Source organism: Somniosus microcephalus, chromosome 3, assembly GCF_052327205.1.
Source record: "Somniosus microcephalus isolate GS21.2 chromosome 3, FLI_Smic_1.0, whole genome shotgun sequence".
Classification (NCBI taxonomy): domain Eukaryota; kingdom Metazoa; phylum Chordata; class Chondrichthyes; order Squaliformes; family Somniosidae; genus Somniosus; species Somniosus microcephalus.
Window position 1 is genome coordinate 345,923,451 of NC_140989.1, and position 17,532 is coordinate 345,940,982.

The 17,532-nt window shown below is 46.9% G+C and overlaps 1 protein-coding gene across 2 annotated transcripts in view; it reads right to left on the reverse strand.

The window, feature by feature from the left end:
* abcd3a (ATP-binding cassette, sub-family D (ALD), member 3a) overlaps nt 1-17,532 on the reverse strand; it is a 77,854-nt gene that overhangs the window by 29,703 nt on the left and 30,619 nt on the right. For both annotated transcript variants that reach the window (XM_085983285.1, XM_085983286.1), the window contains 4 exons: nt 17,418-17,474; nt 13,866-14,008; nt 12,720-12,789; nt 4,322-4,391 (listed from right to left, as the gene is read on the reverse strand). In XM_085983285.1, the coding sequence (XP_085839411.1) occupies nt 4,322-4,391; nt 12,720-12,789; nt 13,866-14,008; nt 17,418-17,474 (340 nt within the window). The remainder of the gene's footprint in view (nt 1-4,321; nt 4,392-12,719; nt 12,790-13,865; nt 14,009-17,417; nt 17,475-17,532) is intronic.

Below are 17,532 nucleotides of genomic sequence, written 5' to 3' on the forward strand. Positions count from 1 at the left end.
GTCTAATATTTTAGCTAACACATACGGTGCAGCAGGATGCTCTGGACTGCTGTCCTGCAGGAGATGACTGCATCAAGCAGTGCCAAATTATGTATTAAAGACATTGACAGTAGCAATAATGCAGTCTGTCCACTTTGACACTTCACTCTCATTAGTTCCAGTGCTGGATGGCACCGAAGCAATTGAGGATGAACAGAACTTAAGAACTTTCTTGCCACTCATGAATTATTGTGGAACACTGTACAGCCATTATCTTTTTTCCTGGAATGCCCCTAGGAGCCCTCTTTATTTAAACCAAATTCATTCTCTAAAGAAGGTTTACTTCTTTCAAGAATAGAGATTTCACAGTTTCGCTGCATTTAGAAGAGCTGAACTTGGATGCTGTTGTCAATATGATAGCCTTCTAGCAAATCAGGTAATTGCAATAAGAGTTTCTGCTGTAATAACGGAACACGCTGGAAACACTCAGCAGGCCAGGGCAGCATCCGTGGAGAGAGAAACAGAGTTAACGTTTCAGGTCGATGACCCTTCGTCAGAACTGGAAAAAAGCAGGAAATGGAACAGATTTTAACGCAAGTTGGGGCTGGGAAAAGGGGGAGGAGATAAAGAACAAAAGGGAAGGTCAGTGATAGGATAGAAAGCAGGAGAGGTTAAGAGATATTGAAGGCAAGAGGTGGTGGTGATGGGACAGGTAAAAGAACAAAGGATGGCTCTAGATGGGGTGTGAATTGTGCTGGCAGAATGAAGGACAGCTGCCATGTGGGAGGGAAGAAAAAAGGCCAAACAAAGTGTGGATTAAAAAAAAAATTATATATATATATATAGGCCGAGGTTATGATCTGAAATTGTTGAACTCTATGTTGAGTCCAGAGGGCTGTAAAGTGCCTAATCGAAAGATGAGGACTCGTAAAAATCAACATTTCATTGTGCAGTACACACGTCTGTTGCATATATGACAAATAAAATTGAATTGAAGGTGCTGTTCCTCGAGTTTCTGCTGACTTTGCAACAGACTTAACACTTTCAAAAAAACTGCAATACTGGAAACCAACACAAGCAAAGAGCTATCAGCATCATTTGCTAAAAAGGATCATTCACATATTCTGAAGCTCTTGAAAGCAGGAGATGACAGTGACTGGAGACTAAAGATGAGTTGACCAGAACAAAATCAGTCCAAGGTGGGCCCCTGTGAACCAATGAGGTACAAGCGAATAAAGCATTTTTTGGCCAAGACAATGGCGTGGTAACTTCTGAAACTGAGAGTTTATTAAAAACTTCAGAAAACTACTCAAACTTGCAAAAAGACTCTCAGCAGCAAGGACCTTCATGGGCATACTCACCAGTTAGCCTCACAAATACTTTGACAGGGTGCCAAAGAGCTCCCATCACCATGGAACCACACCCAGCAAGAGGAGGAGGAAAAGTGGAGCGGTGGGGTGAACTTTTCCAAGATTATCAGAACTGTATACAACAGTACACTATTCAATGTAGCAAAACAGTAAAGCTTTGTGTATAGATAACAGTCAATTCTGCTGCCAAAGATGGGAGAAAAATAATTTAGACTTTGATTTATATTAGACTTGTACACCAGGCAATGTGGGGTTGGGTGAGAAAAAGGCAGAGAAATCATTGACCAAAATGATAGTGTAATTTGTTTTAAATAGAACAGTGTTCTCAAATGTAATTCAATCAATAAAAACTGGAAATCCTAATTGTACATGAGAACTAACAAATAAGAATTTCTAAAGACATAAGTAATAAATCAGTAGAAAGAAATCAAAGACCTGCACGCAAGACCTTTAGGTCGAGACGTCCATATACTCGGACTGTAGTCCATCTACTCAACTATATTATTATATTTAACTTCCTCCTACCAAACGGTTACTTCAACAAATATCTATCCTAACATTTGATGTAAACACCTACTGCGAAATGACTATTCATATTGCAAATTCTTCAAATACTAGGTATGTTCAATTAGTTGAATGGAATAATGGTTCCATTAAAAAGCTACTGCTTTTAAAGTTTAGATATCTTGGCCTGGAGTTTCCTCTGGATTCGTACCCAGATACACCCGTAATCTGGGCACAAACAAATGACCAGTCTTAAAAGATTGCGGAAGTTTGGGCGTAAGTGAGCTACGCGTGTAATTATAATACACCCAAGGCTCTTTGATCTTTTAGGTCTGTCTATTAAACTCTCTATCCAAACAAATCTCCGTCCACAAAACTGGACACGCCCCCGACTCACAAATACGAGTATCCTCCAACTGCGCTGTTCGTAGGGGGAGCTCTCAACATTGCAACCAGATTCCAATGAGATTAGGAGGATACTTAGTTGTAATTTGACATCGGCAAAGTGAGCGCAACTTCGGACACAATTTCGGGTGCAAGTTCTGGGTTGCGCCCACGGAGGCAACGTACAGTATTCATTTAACATGGCAGTTCATGTACAGGAAACTCTCTTTTAACCGGCACCTAAATATCCGGAAATTTCTCTTAACCGGCGAAATTCAGGAGTAGGTTCAGTTAAGTTTTACTATATATTAGTGGCCGTGTAATCGGGGTTCCTGGATCTGTGGCCGTGTAACCAAGGTTCCTGCACCTATGGCCGTGCAACAGGGACTCCTGGAACTGTGGCCGTGTAACCGGGACTCCTGCACAAGTGCCGTGTAACCGGGGCTCCTGCACCTGTGGCTGTGTACGGGGCTCTCGTAGCTTGGTAAGTATACCTCTCTGTAATCCGGACTTTTTGATCAACCGGCACCACGCCGGTCCCAGATAAAAAAAGTTTCCTGTATATTGGTTTGTCATTCAGTGATTTCCTAACTCTAGATTACCTTAGCAAAATACTGCAGATGCTGGAAATCCGAAATAACAACAGAAAATGCTGGAAAAACTCAGCAGGCCAGGCAACATCCGTGGAGAGAAAATAGAGTCAACGTTTCAGGTGAACCCTTTGTCTTGACAAAAGGTTCACCCGAAACGTTGACTCTTTCCACGGATGTTGCCTGGCCTGCTGAGTTTTTCCAGCATTTTCTGTTGCTATTCTAGATTACCTTCATTGGCTACAGAAGTAGAACCACAAACATAAGGTGTAAACAACATAATTAAAATAAACAAGGGTGCCCACTGCATTCAAACTAATTAGTTCACTAAACAGATTTTAGATTGGGATCCAATAAGTCTACCTGTACAGTATAAATCACTGATTAATACTATTTCCTGGTATTACGGCAGTATCAGGTTAATCACTTGGCAAGACTTTCTGGATGTGTTCCAGCAGGCAGGCCCAATGAAAAGAGGACCAGCTGAACAAGAGGACATAATTTTAAATGAATGAAGAGTAAATTTAAAACAAATCTTAGACAAAAAAAATCCTTACTCAAAAGGGCAATAAATATTTGAAACGTTCTCCCAGGTAAGGTAGGGGAACAAAATCACTAGGGGAGTTTGATACTGGGTGGGTGAACTGAATACTAGAGGGTCGACCTTCACTTTATGGGGCGAAATTGGGTGCCTTTGCGCCTCCCGGGGGGGCGCTAATGTCTGCGATCGGGCGCAGCGCTGACATCGACTCCTGCCATATTCGGCGGGAGTTTTGCGGTGGAGCTACAGTGTTGCGCCCCAATGTCCTTTGCCCGGAGATCGTGATGTCATTGCCGTGCGCATCGCCCCGGACCTGAAATGGGCTTCCACCCCCTGCAGCAGCGCTGGGCAAAAACACCGACAGCTGCAGGAGGCGTGCATCGGTCGGCCGGCCGGCCGCTTCGGGAGCGATGAAAGGCGAGGTGGCCGAGGGAAGTTTAAAAAAAACTTACCATTTTTGTTCCGCTTTTTTTCGCGGGTTCCTGCCAGTGATCGATCAGCCCGCTGATCGCGCTGGATTGCGGCTGCCTTGGTGGTCCAGGCACGGCCCAGTGTGCAGCGCTGCTGAAGTCTCCGCCCTGCCTGCTGCTGATTGCGCTGCAAGGAGGAAGTGGAGTGCTTGATTTAGCGCTCCACTTCCTTCTTAGAGCGCGAAACCAAATTTTTTTAAAGTTTGAAAGCATTAGCGCCTGGCGCTAACTTTCCAAACTTTTAAAATTTAGCACCCCAAATGGAGCTGTATTGAATTTCTCCCCGTATGTTCTTAAATGTCTTTGAACAAATTCCTACACAGCTCTCAAAGCACATTGGCACAATAACTGAAAGTTAATAAAGTACAAGATGCTTTAAAATTTTGAGATGGCAGAGTACATTTCTGCACATTCTCCTGCATACATTAGAATGGTTATTATATTAAAAAAGGAAACATAATTTTTGATTGTGTATACACTTACATTTGGCAATTATACTGTCCACAAATCCCATGGTGAAACGGAAAACAATGAAATTGTGCATGTGATCCACCTAATGAGAAAAAACAATATGTAAAATCTGTTGTATTAATAAAGTAAAAAGATGCAACTAGGTCCCAGAGATAAGTCAGGACAGATGAAAAAATACATATAATCAAACTTGCAAATAAAATGGGATGGATTAAAAGGAATTAGAATAGTGCAAAACCTGCTAGAAACTCCGATACAAATGGACTAGTGTATAGATGACTGCACTCCAAACAGATATATTTTGGATTGGTCATGCAAATTGAAATATAACTACTGTGGTATAGAAGCACAAGGAGGAACATATAGAACAGTCAGTGTTACAGTGAGAATATAATGTATACACCTTGGATATAATGAGTTTATATAGAATAAATGGGTCACTAGCCATTCTACGAAATTACAAAATTATGTTGTATTGGGTAAGCACAAATCACAAAGACCACACTTATCATGTGCTACACTACCAGAATAACTCTCATACATATTGCCTAACTCTCGAGTTTAGCACTATGGTAGTACCTTGTTACAAAGGCGGCATCTGTATCAAAAATATAACGTCGTTGTTATTTTGAACAGGTTAATAGCTTTATGTATTATACATACAATGCAAGTACCCAAGTACTTGTATATTGTGTACTTGGTCTCACTCGAAAGGAAGCATTGCCACAATTAACACACAGGGCACACAGATGTATGAATTTAACAGTTCAGATATATAATTCAGTTTGTATTTCAGGTAATTTCAAAAGTAACTGTCAAAGAACAAAACTTTGAAGTAGTTGCCCCAAGTGTACATGGTTTTATCATCATTTTAACTATCAAAAATAGATTCAGGATGATAACAAGGGATCAGAAACTAGTGTAAAAGGAGAGACACGAGATACTGCGACTATTCCCACTGGAGGAGAGAAAGCTAAGGGATGGTTTGATGGAGATGTTTAAAATCATGAGAGTGTGAATATGGAAAGATTATTTCCTCTGGTTGGAGAGTCAACAATGAGGGAGTCATTAATTTCAAATGGTCACTGAAAGCAAGGAGGTGTGTCAGGTGAAATTTATTTACCGAGTTGTTAAAGCTAACTGCTTTGCCATAGGCAGTAGTTGAGGCAGAGACCGTTGCATCTCTTAAGGGAAAAGTAGATTCATATTTGAAGCAGAAGATGGCATTGGGTTATTGGGAGTGGGTAGAATAGTGGGATTAGTTTTGGACTGCAATAACAGAGCCAGCACAAACATGATGGGCCAAAGAGTCGTCTCCAGTGCTGCAAGTTTCCATGGTTCAATGAGGAGACTGTAATGGACAAAATTACTTAGAGAAGGACAACATTTAACTGAACATAAAATGGTTCACTATAAATTTTTAATCTCCACAACCGTGACATATAAAATGACAATATGAAACATACAAAGTGACATCAGACTACACTGGTATATATATGGGGGAAAAATGTGGTATCGACCATTTTGGGGGCGCTAACATCACCTGGGCGCTAACTTTAGAGCCCGGCGCTAATTAGCCGGCCACCGCGAAATTCAGTTTTAGCGCCCCAAGAGAGAAGTGGAGCACTAAATCAAGCGCTACACACTTGTCTTAGGGCGCAACCGCAGAGCGCTACTCAAGTTCCGGCGCCATCAATTACAAGTACTCAGACAGACTGGCGCCTTCCAGTTCTTAAAGGGGAGGTTCAATCATGCTGCGCAGCCTCACTCTGATCATTGCTGCTTGTGACCCGAGCCTGCAAGGAGCTGCAAACCATCATTGACAAATCTCATGGCTGATCAGAGGCCCAGGGAGAGAGAGCTCGCCGGTTCAGCGACCAGGCTTTGGAGGCTCTGGTTGCGGCCGTGGAACGCCGACGGGCAGTGCTCTTCCCAGACACTGGCAGGAGGCCAATGCCGCAGGACTTCAGGAGGATGTAGAGGGAGGTCACCCAGTACGTCTCGGCCGGAAGTGTGGTCCACAGGACTCCCACCCAGTGCCGCAAGAAGTTCAATGACCTCACTCGGGTGGTCAGGGTGAGTACATGCTTCAAAAACCTGTACCTGCCATCTCAACCTCACTCTGTGCACAGACGGTATAAACCACCACATCCCCAACAGTCACTCACCAACTATGCCCACCTACTAAAAGTGACATCCACATCGCACGCCTTGCATACATTAACAGCTATTCAACTATGGTAGGCACATCTGCCAAATACATGGCTGTACACTCACTCACACGCTGTCGTTTTTCTGGCAGGCCAAGCTTGCTCATAACAGGAGGGAGCAGCAACGCACAGGAGATGGTCAGGCGGAGCTGCACCCCCTTACAGACCTGGAGGGGCGAGTGCGCAGCATCATTGCGACCCATGTCGTGGGCGCTGTGGCAATCGGAGACGTCGACCCTCGTGGACAACAGTATGTTCATCACCACTCCCTCTTCTCTCATACCACTTCCCCCTCACAACACAAGCCCTTCCCACTTCCCATCTAAGTATACGGTCTCCATTCCTTGCTCCCTTCCTGCCCCTCTCCCGACGTTAAATCTACTCTTGTGCCTTTATGCTTTCAGATAATCAGCCCTCAGTCTCCCAGTAGCAGCGACACGGAAGAAGAAGAAGAGGAAGAACAAGCCAGAGCCTCACTACCTGTCTCCAGAGGGCGAGAAGTCCAACAATGGGGTGACTCAGTCGCTGGAGGCTCCCCACTGGAGTGGAGCTAAATTTACAGAACAAATGGGAAACTGTTCAACTTCTGTCGCCTCCAGTCCAGATCCAAGGTCATCCCATCCTCTGTCGTCGAATAACAGTATGCAGACGACGCTTGCGTCTGCGCTCACTCGGAGGTCGAACTACAAACCATCGTCAACACCTTCACCGAAGCGTACAAGAGCACGGGCCTTACACTAAACATCCGTAAGACAAAGGTCCTCTACCAACCTGCCCCCGCCACACAGTACTGCCCCCTGATTATCAAAATCCACGACAAGGCCTTGGACAACATGGGCCACTTTCCATACCTCGGGAGCCTACGGTCAACAAGGGCAGACGTCGACGACAAAGTCCAACACTGCCTTCACTGTGCCAGTGCAGCCTTCGGTCGCCTGAGGAAGAGTGTGTTTGAAGACCAGGACCTCAAACCCAGCACCAAGCTCATGGTCTACAGAGCAGCAGTGATACCCGTCCCGCTGTATGCCTCAGAGACATGGACCATGTACAGCAGGCACCTTAAAGCACTGGAGGTGTACCACCAACGCTGCCTCCGCAAGATCCTGCAAATCCATTGGCAGGATAGGCGCACCAACGTCAGTGTTCTTGCTCAGGCCAACATCCCCAGCATCGAAGCTTTGACCACGCTCAATCAGCTCCGATGGACGGGTCACACTGTCCGCATGCCCGATACGAGATTCCCAAAACAAGCGCTCTACTCGGAGCTCTGGCATGGCGAGAGAGCTCCAGGTGGGCAGAGGAAACGCTTCAAGGACACCCTCAAAGCCTCCTTGAAAAAGTGTAATATCCCCACCGACACCTGGGAATCCCTGGCCCAAGACCGCACAAAGTGGAGGAGAAGCATCCGGGAAGGCGCTGAACACCTAGAGTTTCTTCGCCGGGAGCAAGCAGAAGCCAAGCGCAAGCAGCGCATGTCAACCCAAGCACCCCACCCACCCGCCCCTTCAACCACCATCTGCCCCACCTGTGACAGAGACTGTAGGTCCCACATTGGACTAATCAGTCACCTGAGAACTCATTTTTAATGTGGAAGCAAGTCATCCTCAGTTCCGAGGGACTGCCTAAGAAGGAGGGGAGCCTAGTGCAAGGGTCTGATGTTGGTGAAGCTCCGGGACCCAGCGGGCTGCAGCATCGCCACGGGGTAAGGGAAGCTCAGGGACAATCTCCCCGGAGGGCGAGTGCGCGCGCGAGTTCTACTGCACAGGACTCAGATGAGGACCTCAATGTGGAGGCGTTGACCACACAGGCGATGAGCATGCACACTGAGCTCATGGGTGCAATGACAAGGGTGCCCAAGAGCATGGATGCACTGGCTAGGAGTGTTGAGGAGTCTGCCTCCAGCATTGCATTCATCTCTGCGCAAACCTTCGAGCCCATTCATGGCAGTTTGCAAAGTATGGTTGCTTCGCAGAGAGACTGTAGGGACCCAGACCTCATGCCGCGTGTCATGGGTGAGGTGGCAGCAGCTATTGCAGCACAGGCTGAAGCAACGCAACGGCTTAGTGCTGTAATAGAATCAGTGGTTGGTGGCATCCAATCTCAGACTGCCCTGATGCAGACTCAGATTGATGCCACACAAGTGCTGACTACTGCCATTGTCACTGGGTCGCCCACAGTCCACCGGGGATCTCAGTGCCACAGCAGGCCAGCAATCTTTGCTCAAGCAGATTTCTCCGGATGCTGAGTGTCTGCCCCAGGGGAGTGGCAGTGTGTCGGTCGAGCAGGAAGGTGCTGTCCTCTCAGGATGACAGCATTCCTGCTCCCACTACTGCCACTCCGCCATTGCACTTGCCGCAGCCTGCAACCCAGCCATCCCAGACTGCTGCCGCCCATGCGGAGGTGTTGCAGTCTGCAGCCAGGCCTTCCTGGCCCAGAGCTGGTCGAGGGCGTCCTGCAAGGCCATCTGCAGTCTCGCTCCCAGACTCAGCAGCCTTCCACCAACCTTGCTGCAGCCACAGGGGCCACATTACGGAGGAGCAGTAGGTTTGGGAGGGGAGGGAAGTATGAAGGGGAGGAAAATCATTGAGGAAGGGCAAGTAAATAATACATTATTAGCAAATGGGGGGAAAGTGTGTGTGAATAATTTGATGTGTTTGTAAATATATTGTTGAGTTTGGTTACAAATAGTTCAGCTTGCTAAGAAAGAGTTGTGTTTGCTTATTACTGGTTGTGTTTCATAAGAGAGAGTTGTGTTCAATAATAAATAGTTAATTCTACATGGCACTTTGTGATGTTTCTCATTTGACCTTTACCCAGTGATGGAGGCTACGAGCTGGATGTAATGTTGTTGTGCTGCGCAAAGGCCATGTATATTCATTTATTGGAAGCGCTGTCTAAATGAGACGATCACGAACGGCCCTTGCATGAAGCAAGATTGAGTGGCTCCCTCAGACGTTGCTGCTGCTCCTCCTCCTCATCTTTCTCCTCCTCCTGAGGTGGACCTGCAATCCCTGGTGGTAGTGGCTGTGCCCTCAGAATGGCCAGGTTGTGCAGCATGCAGCACACAATGATGAAAAGGGAGCCTCAATCATGGGAGTACTGCAGGGCTCCTCCAGAGCGGTCAAGGCAGCGGAACCGTTGCTTTAGCACGACGATATTCCGTTCGATTAGGTTCCTGGTGGCATTATGGCTCTCATTGTATGTATGCTGAGCAGGAATGTTGGGGTTGCGGAGGGGTGTCATCAGCCAGGTGGCGAGTGGATAACCCCAGTCTCCGAGCAGCCAGCCATGAGCTTCATGTGGTGGGTGGAAAAGTGATGGGACTCCGGTCTGTCGCAGGATGAATGCATCGTGGCTGCTGCCAAGATCGCGGGCATTGACGGCGAGGATGAGCTGTGTGTGATTGCACACCAACTGAACGTTCAGAGAGTGGCAGCCGTTGGTCATCTGCCAAAATTCTATAGACTCTGGAACAGTACCCATGGATTGGAGGGTAGCTAATGTAACCCCACTGTTCAAAAAAGGTGGTAAAGAGAAAACGGGGAATTATAGACTGGTAAGCCTGACTTCGGTAGTGGGGAAAATGCTAGAGTCCATTATAAAAGATGTAATAGCTGAGCACTTGGAAAGCAGTGACAGGATCGGACAAAGTCAACATGGATTTACAAAAGGTAAATCATGCTGGACTAATCTACTGGAATTTTTTGAGGATGTAACTGGTAGAATAGATAAGGGAGAACCAGTGGATGTGGTGTATTTCGACTTTCAGAAGGCTTTCGATAAGGTCCCGCATAAGAGATTAGCGTGTAAAGTTAAACCACATGGGATTGGGGGCAAGGTATTGACTTGGATAGAGAACTGGTTGGCACACAGAAAGCAAAGAGTTGGAATAAACGGCTCTTTTTCCGAGTGGCAGGCAGTGACTAGTGGGGTACCGCAGGGATCGGCCCTTGGACCCCAGCTATTCACAATATATATATTAATGATCTAGACGAGGGAACTAGATGTAATATCTCCAAGTTTGCAGACGACACAAAGCTGGGTGGGTGTGTGTGCTGTGAGGAGGATGCCGAGAAACTCCAGTATGATTTGGACAGGTTGGGTGATTATACTGCATCTGCCCAATGTAGATAAATGCGAGGTTAACCACTTTGGTGGCAAAAACAGGAAGGCAGATTATTATCTAAACGGCAATAGATTGGGAGAAGGGGAAGTGCAACGAGACCTGGGTGTTCTTGTGCACCAGTCGCTGAAGGTAAGCATGCAGGTGCAGCAGCCGGTTAAGAAGGCAAATGGTATGTTGGCCTTCACAGCAAGAGGATTCAAGTATAGGAGCAAGGATGTCTTGCTGCAGTTGTACAGGGCCTTGGTGAGACCACACCTTGAGTATTGTGTGCAGTTTTGGTCGCCTTAACTGAGGAAGGATGTTCTTGCCATGGAGGGAGTGCAGCGAAGATTCACCAGGCTGATACCTGGGATGGCAGGAATGACTTATGAGGAGAGATTGGGTCGATTGGGCTTATATTCGTTGGAGTTTAGAAGAATGAGAGGGGATCTCATTGAAACTTATAAAATTCTAACAGGTCTAGACAGACTAGATGCAGGAAGGATGTTCCCGATGGCAGTGAGTCCAGAACCAGGGATCACAGTCCAAAGATAAGGGGTAAGCCATTTAGGACAGAGATGAGGATGAATTTCTTCACCCAGAGTGGTGAACCTGTGGAATTCTCTACCACAGAAGGCAGTCGAGGCCAATTCATTAAATATATTCAAGAAGGAGTTAGATATATTTCTTAAGGCTAAAGGGATCAAGGGGTATGGGGAGAAAGCAGGGACAGGGTACTGAATTTGGATGATCAGCCATGATCTCATTGAATGGTGGAGCAGGCTCAAGGGGCCGAATGGCCTACTGCTCCTATCTTCTATGTTGCAGTTACGGAAGACCTCTGCATTGTGAGGAGGTGCTCACAATGCCACGTGGGTACAGTCAATGGCACTCAGCCATGGGGAAGCCCGCTATCCTTGCAAAGTCACATGAGCATTCATTCTGTTTCTCTCTGGTCATGGGGAAAATGAGATGTACTCCCTTCTCCTTCTATACAGAGCGTCTGTCACCTCCCGGATGCAGCAGTGGACGACGAACTGCGAAATGTTTACAATATCCCCTGTTGAAGCTTGGAAGGAGCCACTGGTGTAGAAATTGAGAGCGACTGTGACCTTCACTGCCACTGAGAGAGACGTCCTGGTCCTGATCTGAGGCTGGAGGTCTGGCTGCAGGAGGTGGCAAAGCTCTTACCACCTCCTTGCTGAAACAGAGCCTTCTATGGCACTGCTCCTCCGAGAGATAAATGTAGGAGAACTGCTCCCGGAATACCCTGGGAGGGCAAGGTCTCCTCCCTCTGGCCACGTTTTCCAATCTTTCTCTCTGCCTCCAATGGTGAAGCTGGAGGGCGAGGTCCAGTGCCAGTACAGCCCCCATTAAGTGTTGGAAATGTTGCACTATCAAATATAACCCAAATGAAAGTGGTAAATTTTTCTCAGGCGCAAAACTCCTTCAAGTAGAAAAAGCTCATATTGGTAAAAACGCCCGTCTGCTTCTGTCAAACTGACAAGGCAGCATTGTATGGCGACTAAAAAAAAATCGGAACTTCACGCCTTTAAATTGCGCTCCTCCAGCTCTCATCCGACTGCAAACCGCCTCCTCTACCTGTCGTTGCTAACGGCAGGCACTGAGGCAGGAGAGACTGAATTTCCGGTCCGGGATGCTACCGGGGCGATGTGCGGCTGGATGACTCCACGATCTCCGGCTGCAGGCGGGCGTGGCGATAGCGGTTAGCGCCGCCGCAAACCACCAGGTGAATTTTGCCACGCCTGGGCGGTAAGTCGTTAGCGCCCACCGGAGACGCTAAGGTACCCAATTTCTAGCATATAATATATTTGCAGTTGGTATTTATTTTAATTAGAAGCAGAAAAATATCAAATTATTGCCCAATATTTTGAGAATATACTACTATTTCAGCATATTATAAACAGTCTCTAAAAAGACTGATTTTCCGTTGAATTTTATCAAGCAGTACGTCATATGATATTTAGAATTCTCTCCTATCTCACAACTGACCACCATATGAATGTCTAAAACTACATGACCTATCGAATTACAATTTTACCAACATTTGCACAGAATGAAGGGGATTGCTTACCAGCCTTTTAAACGTCGTATGTATAGTCTGTTTCTCTCTACTGTTCCCATTGTAAAAGGCAATTTCTTCACTGTAAGAACATAAGTACTAATAGTTTATACTGGTTCTTTATTTGTAAACTTACATTTTGTCCTCGATATTAACCCCCCCCCGCCCCCGCAACGACGGGCAGGAGAGGCTTAAAAATGTGGGGAAAAAACAGGAAACGCAACCACAACCCGCCACATAAGTTTTTACAGTGGCAGGTTTCGTGACTTCCGAGTGTCGCGCCGTGGAGAGCTGGGGCACTTCATTTACATATTTAAATCAGCCTCCCACAGTGCAATTGGGAGCTCGATTTAAATTTAACAGTTGTTGTGCAGGTTTCCCCAAGGGTGGAGAAACCCGGCAGTTAAAGGAAGGTGGGAGCGGTCAGCTCCACAGGGTAAGTGCCTTTTCCATCACTCCTTGTGGGCCAGGAGGAGCAGGCATGCTCCCCCCAGACCCCTCAAGGAAGCCTTCGGCCTCCCCTCAGCCTATCGTGACCTCTCTTCTCCTCTGCCACGATCACCAACCTCTCCCCTCCCCACCCCCTCCACTGACCTCTCTCCCTCTGCTGAGCCACCAGCCAGGCTGTCAATTTGACCGGCTGCCAGGCAGGAAACGGAAGAAAGAAAAAATGATAATGAGGTCCTGCCGTTAAGTTCAGTAGGACCTTTGCGTCCCCGGCCTCAGAGTTCTTTGGCTGTTTTTGGCCTCCCCCGCAACTATCGGGCCCTTTGTATTTAGCTTTAAACATCTTCACACTTCAGTGAAGCATTATATTCGTGCACTAACAGGCTGTCCTACAGAAAGCAGAAGAGTGTAGATGTGGCCCCAGACTTCCCTGATTTCAGCCATGCCATTAGAAAGGCATAGCTAAGACTATAAATGATAAAAACAGCAAACCAGCACAGGCCACTCACACAAAAACTTTTGCAGCTGGATCAAGAGCAAAAATGAAAACAGGGGAGGGGGAAGGATGGTGGGTTGGGGGTGGGGGGGCGTAGACAAATGTCACATCCTTCCATTGTAAAGTTCCAACACAACAGTTCCACTGATTACAATTACATGATTTTAAAAAAGTGATGTATTAAACAGCACTGATTTTACAAAATGTCTCCTCACCTATTTGTAATAAGCCGTGAGTTGACATATCTGTATTCGCCTTCGTATCTTTGTTCCGATATTGTCATTTTACCAATAGGTCTTCTAAGCCGAGTCAGGAACAGGCCTGAAATAATCAGGTAAGCCATCATGCTTGCAGGTCCCTAAGGAGAATAGAGTCATTGATATTAAAACAATATACTTTTCCCTTTTTTGCAGTAATAACATCAAGACAACATATTCTCAAAATACAGATATACCAAAGGAGCAAAGACTTAGAACCAAAACAAATAATCCAACCAGCTGCATTAGCATTTTTCCACTAAAATCCGAAGTACTTTATCATTTATAGTTAATTCAAAGAGTATCATGTACCAAGGAAATTTTTTGGTTGGGCTTCTTCCCAATTATGCCACTAGAAAGAATTAGGGGGAGAAATTGGGTGAGTAGCGCCACCTGTTAGCGCCTAAAGAGGCAGTCAGTGGCTGTAGCGCCACTGGCTGCGTCTCCGGCGATATTCAGTAGGGGCACTAATGGTGGCGTTAGGCATTTGCGCTGCGCCGCCACCGATGACATCATCGGTGTGCGCAGCGCCCCATTCGCGATATTTGGTAGCAAACGCCGCAGTTGCGCCGCTCGCTACCCGCGCCCGGTTCACGGGGCCTTACTGTGCCGGCAGCGGCGCAAGTTAAGGTGGAGGTGCGGGGCGGCCGCCTGCCAGCACCTCCGTCCCCGGCCTCCTAACCCCCCCTCCCCTCCCCCCCCGCGGCATTGCTGGCTGTTTCCCGAGAGCCCGGCACTTCTCCTTGGTGCCGGGCTCATTTGCCAGCACTCGCAATCGGGGATCGCGCTGTTGCAGGCACCTCCCCCTTAACAGTGGGAGGAAGGCCTGCAGTACCGCAGCGTGCCGTGCCGCAGCATGTGGCGCTGCGGCACGTTGCGCTGCGATAATCAGTTTCAGCGCCCTAAGAGGGACGCGGAGCGCCTCGAGCCTCGCCCAGTCTCCCTCGAGGGGGGCGCTGAAACTGAATTTCTGGCGATCGGTATCACTCCGATCGCTGTGCTAAATCCTGCGCTCAGGCGACTTTTGCGCCACTTTGGCGCCCCAACCCAATTTCTAGGCCTTAGAGTCAGAGTTATACAGCACAGAAAGAGGCCCTTCGGCCCATCGTGTCCACGCTGGCCATCAAGGCCTGTCTATTCTAATCCCATTTTCCAGCACTTGGTCCGTAGCCTTGTATGCTATGGCGTTTCAAGTGCTCATCTAAATGCTTCTTGAATGTTGAGGGTTCCTGCCTCTACCACCCTTTCAGGCAGTGAGTTCCAGATTCCAACCACCCTCTGGGTGAAAATGTTTTTCCTCAAATCCCCTCTAAACCTCCTGCCCCTTACCTTGAAACTATACTCCCTGGTTATTGACCCCCCCTACTAAGGGGAAAAGTTCCTTTCTATCTATCCCCCTCATAATTTTGTACACCTCAATCAGGTCCCCCCTCAGCCTTCTCTGCTCTAAAGAAAACAACTCCAGCCTGTTCAGTCTTCCTTCATAGCTGAAGCGCTCCAGCCCAGGTAACATCCTGGCAAATCTCCTCTGCACCCTCTCCAATGCAATCACATCCCTCCTATAGTGTGGTGACTAGAACTGCACACAGTATTCCAGCTGTGGCCGAACTAACATTTTGTACAGTTTCATCATAACCTCCCTGCTCTTATATTCTATGCCTCGGCTAATGAAGGCAAGTATCCCATATGCCGCTTTAACCACCTTATCTACCTGTCCTGCTGCCTTCAGGGATCTATGTACATGCACACCAAGGTCCCTCTGATCGTCTTTCCTTCCTAGGGTCCTACCATTCATTGTGTATTCCCTTGCCTTGTTAGTCCTCCCAAAATTCATCACCTCACACTTTTCAGGGTTAAATTCCATTTGCCACTGTTCTGCTCATCTAACCATCCCGTCTATATCGTCCTGTAGCCTGAGGCTTCCCGCCTCACTATTTACCACTCCACCAATTTTCGTGTCATCTGTAAACTTACTGATCATACCTCCTACATTCATATCTAAATCATTAATGTACACTACAAACAGCAAAGGACCCAGCACCGATCCCTGCGGTACACCACTGGACACAGGCTTCCAGTCACAAAAACAACATTCGACCATCACCCTCTGCCTCCTGCCACTAAGCCAATTTTGGATCCAATGTGCCAAATTGCCCTGGATCCCATGGGTTCTTACCTTCTTGATCAGTCTCCCATGTGGGACTTTTGTCAAAAGCCTTACTGAAGTCCATGTAGACTACATCAACTGCACTACCCTCATCCACACACCTAGTCACCCCCTCGAAAAATTCAATCAAATTGGTTAGACATGATCTCCCCCTTACAAAGCCATGCTGACTATCCTCGATTAATCCCTGCCTCTCCAAGTGGAGACTAATTCTGTCCCTCAGAATTTTTCCCAATAATTTCCCTACCACTGATGTTAGGCTCACTGGCCTGTAATTCCCTGGTTTACTACCATTCTTGAATAATGGTACTACGTTGGCTGTCCTCCAGTCCTCTGGCACCTCCCCTGTGGCCAGAGAGGTTCTGAAAATTTCTGTCAGAGCCCCTGCAATCTCCTCCCTTGCCTCATGCAGCAGCCTGGGATACATCTCATCTGGGCCTAGGGATTTATCCACTTTTAAGCCTGCTAAAACTGCTAGTACCTCCTCCCTCTCAATACTAATTTGTTCAAGTATATCACAATCCCCCTGCCTGATTTCTATGCCTACATTGTCCTTCTCCATAGTGAACACAGATGCAAAATATTCATTTAAAACCTCACCTACATCATCCGGCTCTACACACAGATTGCCACGTTGGTCCCTAATGGTCCCTACTCTTTCCCTGGTTATCCTCTTGCCCTTAATATACTTATAAAACACCTTAGGAATTTCCTTATTTTGCCCGCCAGTGTTTTTTCATGCCCTCTCTTTGCTCTCCTAATTTCTTTTTCAAGTACGCCCCTGCACTTTCTATACTCCTCTAGGGCTTCCACTATTTTTAGTCCTTTGTATCTGCCAAAAGCCTCCCTTTTATTCCTAATCCATTCTTGTATATCCCTTGACGCCCAGGGTTCCCTGGGCTTGTTGGTCCCACCCTTGACCTTTACGGGAACATGTTGGCGTTGTGTACTCTCTATTTCCTTTCTGAAAGATTCCCAATGCTCTGATGTGGATTTTCCTACAAGTAGCTGATCCCAGTCCACTTTGGCCAGATCCTGCCTTATTATATTAAAATCGGCCTTCCCCCAATTTAGAACCTTTATTTCCGGTCCATCTTTGTCCTTTTCCATGACTACCTTAAATCTCACCGAATTATGGTCACTGTCATCAAAATGCTCTCCTACTGACACTTCTACCACTTGCCCGGCTACATTCCCTAGAATTGCCCCCTCTCTTGTAGGACTTTCTACATGCTGGCTCTACATTAGTAGTAGAAAATTTCTCTCATGTATTTTCAAAGTTAAAAAAAGTTCTTCCAGTGCTCATAAATCAAAATTAGCTCACTCATTTATTCTCAACTCACCTGAGCACCTATTGCACTTGTTAATTTAAATATATACAGAAAGATGTCCAAAAGGGGCTGAAAAGGAAAAGCACAGGTTAGAAATTAGCTTATGAAGTGGTGTGAAAAGCATACA